This window comes from Bidens hawaiensis, unplaced genomic scaffold, assembly GCF_021521415.1.
Source record: "Bidens hawaiensis isolate Kalapana, Puna unplaced genomic scaffold, B.hawaiensis_p1.1 tig00012229_1, whole genome shotgun sequence".
In the NCBI taxonomy this organism is placed as follows: Eukaryota; Viridiplantae; Streptophyta; class Magnoliopsida; order Asterales; family Asteraceae; genus Bidens; species Bidens hawaiensis.
Genome location: NW_027491988.1, coordinates 98,866 through 105,452, shown reverse-complemented (window position 1 = coordinate 105,452; position 6,587 = coordinate 98,866). Strand labels below are relative to the sequence as shown.

At 33.3% G+C, this 6,587-nt stretch overlaps 1 protein-coding gene across 1 annotated transcript; it reads right to left on the bottom strand.

Moving 5' to 3' along the window:
• Window positions 1–2,177: 2,177 nt before the first annotated feature.
• On the bottom strand, window positions 2,178–6,235 carry LOC143540403 (casein kinase II subunit alpha-2). The gene is made up of 10 exons (XM_077033477.1): window positions 6,086–6,235; window positions 3,953–4,082; window positions 3,648–3,842; window positions 3,380–3,537; window positions 3,190–3,280; window positions 3,033–3,098; window positions 2,875–2,957; window positions 2,732–2,795; window positions 2,583–2,651; window positions 2,178–2,490 (listed from the first exon to the last, which is right to left on the bottom strand). Exons 1-10 carry the CDS (start codon window positions 6,169–6,171, stop codon window positions 2,431–2,433), a joined length of 1,002 nt encoding a protein of 333 aa, XP_076889592.1. The 5' UTR covers window positions 6,172–6,235; the 3' UTR covers window positions 2,178–2,430.
• Between the last annotated feature and the right edge of the window lie 352 nt (window positions 6,236–6,587).

The window sequence follows — 6,587 nt, the reverse complement described above, 5'->3', positions numbered from 1 at the left end:
CAAAACCCCCTCAGCCCAATAGCATTGTATTAGTCCGTGTAATAAAATAAGCCAAACATAATAGATTTAGGGTCGTAGAACCGGGTTTTAGTACCATACCCCTACAAAAGGTTTATGTTTCTTGCCGTAAATAATGCATATTCTAGCCAGTAAAATGAAGAATGTTGGAGGACTATACTCTTTTTCAAACATTTTGATGATTAAACTCATACGCTTAACAACCCACTAATTTATGTGCAATTTGTGATTCATTGTTCATGAAAGTGATCTTAAATTGTTTGTTAACAACACTTTGAGACCGATCATGAGAATGGAAACATCTAAAAGTTGGAATTGTGTAACATGTGTTTTTATTTTAAATAATTTATCACCTAGATAAATTCTTAATACTAAGTTACTCCATCTAGAAAACAAAGACATAGCAAATAGTGTAACAAAAAAAAACGTTAATCCATAATAAGAAAGGATTTAGAAACATGTGCTTGCTACTTGACTAGTTGACTTTATTTCATGTTATTATTTTTTGGGTTAGGCTAAATGTACCTCTCTTATGTGCTTGTCATACCCCTTTCCTATACTTTCAGTTCTTTTAACAATTTTATTTAACATATTACTATCCTCTAATATTTTATTTGACATGAAGTTTATTTTTTTTCGTTTTCTCTATTTTTGTGTTTATTGTTTTTTATCATAATACTAATATTTATTATCATTATAATAGGAAGTATAGTTTTTATAGGAATGATAAGAAGTAATCTTGGCCATTGATTTTGAATATGGAAGATTGAGATTAGTTTAGGAGGAAATCAAGTGTGAACATAAGGGGAATAGTATAAAAGGAATAACACATTTGTTGTCTTTCTCTCTTCACATGCTAGGCACATGCCAAATTCCCCCATCATTTTAAAACGTCCATAACTTTTTTTTACTACGCTTTTATTGAAAAACAAATTCACCATAATAACGAGTGTCTTTTTATCTTTAATATGAGTACCATATTGTAATATAAAAATAAAAAAAAATAGTGGGTTTTTTACAAATTGTGTTTTACCAAATTGTGTTTTACAAAATTGTGTTATACAATAGTATTTTTCATTGTGTTTTTTCCATTGTGTTTTTTTCATTGTGTCATACAATTGTGTTTTTTATTGTGTTTTTATCATTGTGTGTTTTTTATAGTGTTTTTTTCTATTGTGTTTTTTACATTGTGTTTTTCATAGTGTTTTCCGTTGTGTTTTTTAGGACTTTTCCGGCGAGGTGGTGACGGTGGGTGACGGGTGTGATGGCGGTGGGCGGTGGAGTGGTGGTGGATGTAGAAGATGAGTGAAGATGTAAGTGGGTTTTTGGAATTAAGTTAAGTGGGTTTTAAGATTAAAGAAAGTGGGTTTTGATATAAAAGTGTTAAGACAAAAATACCCTTCTTGTTAGTCTTCTTAAGAAAATCAAACTTCTTATTTGAACCTAACCCATAAAATGTATTTAAAGAATAATGATATAACATCCTTTATAAAAACGATAAAATGTTTTGTGTATATTTATCTTATCATATGCCTCTCGCCTTACAAAAAAAATCATTTAAATTTTTTGCCTCTCGCAAATCAATCATATGTGTTGAATTTGATAAAAAAAACATGATAGGTTCGGATGCATGAACATAATGTCACATAAGAAAAGAACCTAGCTATTGATTAAATCGTATGTTGTTTAATCTTTTTTATTGATAAAATAAATAAAACCTTTTTTAAAACAATACTAATGATAATAAAAGATAACAATATGACAAAGAACAAAACAAAAAAGGTTTAAATCGTATTAATGTAAAATTTGAGAGAAGGGGTGCGCTTAGTAAAAATAAAGAGGGAGGTACGTTTAGCAACATCTTTATTTTTTGTTTTAAATAATCATGTGATTTTTATTAAAAAAGCAATTGCTTGAACATCATTCTGACTTCTGTATATCATTTGGTACGCTAAAAAAATATTCATTAAAAACATGTTCCCATGTTACTACATAGACAGACCAACAGACCAGACCAATTGAAGGATGTTTGGCTGCCCACTTTACACAGGTTTTGAATTTAATCAGCCAAACCCCCTGTCAAGCCAACAAAATTATGTAAATTATACTCAAGTTACTAAGAAAAACAAAGCAAGTTTCAAATGCTAAAACATACAATATAAATACTCAAGTCTTTAATAAGGTGGCTGAAGTAAAATAATAACCTGATATGCTCAAGACTCTTTATAGTTTATTTGAACATAAACATAGTAGACAGCTAATAGAAGCAACTCGACCAACATAACAGTATAAAAGTAATAACCAGGGAGGGAAATTCAAATCGAAGACACAATACGAGTCTTATTATTTATAGGGTCATCTAAACACAAACGAGTGTATCAAAGTCGCCCAATAACATTTGTCTGTGCCCAATTACTGTGTCCGCATCCTGCTGTTTTCTGCAGCCCTCACTTGCATGAAATAAGGGTGTGCCTATGCAAAAACATTGGCCAATAATACTTATTAAGTAACCAATGCAAGTATAATCAGCTATCTAGTATAATACTACTATAAGAATTAATTACCATTGCTTCTTTTGCTGTGAGCCTATCCTGGTGATCATAGCGAAGAAGTTTATCCAGAAAGTCAATGGCCTGATTAATAATCACATACAGTTAGAACAAGTTATCATCAAACTAAAATTTTACATGATTACAATGCATAATTCAATTACCTCTGGAGATACTAAATGCTGATTATCTGCATTCATAAATTTGGACCATGGTTTCCTGCTATGCCTGCACACACACCATTTATTAGTTATTAATTGAAAACTGGATTTAGTACATAATTCTTCTGAAAAAACAGCCTTTTTACCTTCCAACAAGAGCTTCGAGTTGAGGTTCAAGCTCTAACTGATATTTGTTCAAATATGCATTTAACTCATCAGTCCCAAGCACCTGCAGTCACAATTTAGATCTTTAAACAAACCTACCTAATATCTTAACTATAATTTATTTCAAATATAGCATTACCCTTGCAATTTTGACAAGCTGGTCCTGGTTATCATGGCCATAAAAGAAAGGTTCCTTACGAAATATCTGCAATAAACGTTACCACAACAATCAGAAACCCCAAGTCACAGCAAGCACTCGCAATTCATTAAAACAATAAACATCAAAATTATCTCACCATTCCAGCAAACATGCAACCGAGGCTCCACATGTCTAAAGAATAGTCATAATCTTGCAGATCAACGAGAAGCTCAGGCCCTTTGAAGTATCTGTTATGTAGTGAGAAGGGAACAAATATTAATACAAAACCAGATTATATGTGTGAAAACATTCGATTTCTGAGATCTAAAGAATATTAATCATGTTACCTTGAAGCTACACGGACATTGTACTCTTTTCCAGGATGGTAAAATTCAGCAAGGCCCCAATCTATGAGTCTGAGTTTTCTCAACTCATGATCAATCATCACATTATGAGGCTTAACATCCCTGTGCATTATTCCTTGCGAGTGACAGTAATCCAAAGCCTATAGGATATACATATCAGAAATAGAGGTGCAATAACACTATATAAATAGAATCACTAGACAAGTATAATCTTACTCTGAAATTTATATAAAGAGAAGAAAACATTTACCTTGAGAAGCTCATATATGTAATAACGTATATCATAGTCTGTCAATGTTGGATACAAGACCTTAAAATCTGTGCTGTTAACATACTCAAATATCAAGCTTGGAGTTTTTGAGTGCTGGTCCCTCACTATATCCAACAGTTTTATGACATTTGGGCCTCCACAAAGATTCTGGAGGATTTTTATCTCCCTTTTTATCTACACAAAAACCATTGGAAGAGCAATTCATATTAACTGGAACACAATAATTTATTAGAGACTATCACCCGCAATTATTACTTGTGTGGTAATATAAAATAAAACCTTACTTTCTTTTTCTTCACAGGCTTGAGAATCTTGATTACACACTTCTCATTAGTGTTCACATTTATTCCTTCAAAAACTTCACTGTATTTTCCCCTTCCAACTTTTCTAACAACTTCATAGTCATCCTGATCACTGAAAACCATTAAAAAAGCTGAGACTAAGCTTGCATAGATTAAACATATACAAATTAAAAAATGACACAGCATAAAGTAACAAAACCCAAAAACTCAAATTACACATGCAAGTTCAGACCTAAGAGGAAAGTACCCCTCCACTTACACTATTTTACAGATGACAAAGTTAAATGATTATGTACTCAGTCTTGCAGGCACAAAGTATTAGAGGTGCCGAACAGCTACTGAGCTACATATACATATTCAGTACAAAATTTGTTTTACTAAATAAACGATAAAGAAGCTGCATACAAGATTGTGTATGAAATATGCACTGGAATAGCATCCTGGGATTCTTTCCCTTTTTCTTAGAACACCCAACCAGTAAAATACAACCTCTTTTATCATATGGAAAAATTTCTTTACGGACAAGATTAATTGTCATTCGTTGCTGAATTACTTGTTTTCATAACAAAATTTATTATTTTGGGAGCTTACTGTAAACATAGCAGTATTATAAGCATTTTCATATTATTAGACTAAAAAAACAGTTAAGATCTAATCGTTCTTACATATCAAACACTTACAATCAATTAGCAGTTAAGATATCTTACTAAACTAGTTAACAAACGCCTCAATTAAAATTAAAAAAGAACCACTGTCCCAAATAATATACTACACTGCAGCTTAAAGCAGGTTAGATAAGCTGCTGGAACACAAGAGGCTCCATGTTTGGGCTAGATCTGTAGAAGTGCATTTGGTTTAAAACATTCTGTCTGGTTAAAGGAAAATAATGAATCTATTTTCAAATTCAAGTAAGTGCTCACTTCTACACACTTAATTGTTTAGCTTTAATAACTAATCTAGCGCACACTCAAATAACTCATTCAGTTTCAGGCTTTCAGCTAGACGGGTGTTTATTGAGCCTTTTGTTTAGAAACTCTGAAGACCACAGTTTTACAAATGTTAGCTCCGAAAAAGCTCCCTGAGAATCCCAAACGAGACTTGAAGAGAAAGGAACGCACATACTGGGTGGCTAGTAAAGTGTGAAAAATAAAGACTGGGTACCAAACTAGATGTCTTAAGATCAAGCTGAGAATCCAATAAAAGTAATGATTTGTACCCATTACCTTACTAACAGAGGTTAACTATCTGATTATATGTATTCGATATCACTGACATGTCAGTCCCTTGATAAAATATCGGGACCAATAACATTGGCTATATTGACAAATATTCCCGATAACAGTGTTTTAAATCTTTATTATCAATTTTTAGTTTTGTCTTAGGGGGTGTTTGGGTAAGCTTTTAAAGCTTACTTATTTGCTTGTTGAAAAGCAAAATGTGTTTGACAAAACTCCACCAAAAGCTTCAAATTGGAGCTTTTCAAAAGTTGCTTTTGCTTTTCAAAAAGCAAATAAGCAAAAAAACAATTTTAAAAGCTCACCCAAACACCCCTTTAATCTGTTCTTACTTGCTACGATTGTTAAGTGTTTTGTAAGTTGCAAAAGGTTAATAGTTTGTTATTGGTAGGAGGAGAGTATATTGAATTGTTCGTGTTAAATTGCTATATGTGTGTGTGTGTGTGTGTATATATAGATATATTCTGCATGATACTAAAATTACCGATATCAATATCAATATTTTTCCACATTAAGTGCTTAGGATTATAGGAAGTGAGTCCTTAAGGTGTAACCGAAAGGTTAGCAAGATCAAGCTGCTCAGCTGGTCCCTAATATTCAAATGTATGAATAATATGTCAGAAAAGTATAGTATAATATTGTTTCCTGGTGTTTCTGGGTATACTATAAGTATACCATAAATGGTACCTAAAGAGTCAGGTAACAACCTAAATTAAAATGCAGTGGTGAGTAAACGCAAAACATTAACCAAATCCCAAACCCTAAGCTCAAACTAAACAAACCCAGACCCAAATTAATCCAACTAGAAACACATATCTATTCAATTCGAATCCTAAAATAAAAAATCTAGGGTTTAGGTTTAAAAAGAAAAGAAAAATACCCCCACTGAACAGTAAGCGCCTCGTAATCCCAATACTCCCTGGGGCGAACAACGTTGACGTCAGCGTAGACTCGAGATTTGGACATGATGGTTACGGGCGTTGAGGCGTTGATGAGCCCGTAATCGGCGATCTGGGCGGAGAAGTCCAACGGAGGGCAGAGGTCGGCGGCGAGAGAGATCGCCGGCGATGGGAGGAGAAGGAGAAGGAGAAGGAGAGAGTGAGGTATCAAGGAAGGGATGGAAATGAAAAGGTGTGGTGACTCATTGATCATTCATGTCATGTCATGTGCTTGCTTTGCTGCCACCGCCAAATCGCACCATCTATCTATTCCTATTCCTATTCCTATTCCTATTCCTATTCCTATTCCTATTCCATCCACTCAAACCCCAATTCGTTCACAATCAACATGGGTACTCTAACCATAACCGAATGGGCGGTTAATCATCGGTCGTTTATGAGTCGGTTTCGGTTAAGTTTGGTATATTGTTTATTGTTTAGTTT

Coding starts and splice junctions, on each gene's coding strand:
- LOC143540403 (XM_077033477.1), bottom strand. CDS start 6,171: ATGTCCAAATCTCGAGTCTACGCTGACGTCAACGTTGTTCGCCCCAGG. Junction 4,083..6,085: donor GCGCTTACTGTTCAGTGGGG/GTATTTTTCTTT, acceptor AATGGTTTTCAG/TGATCAGGATGACTATGAAG. Junction 3,843..3,952: donor AGCCTGTGAAGAAAAAGAAA/GTAAGGTTTTAT, acceptor GTTTTTGTGTAG/ATAAAAAGGGAGATAAAAAT.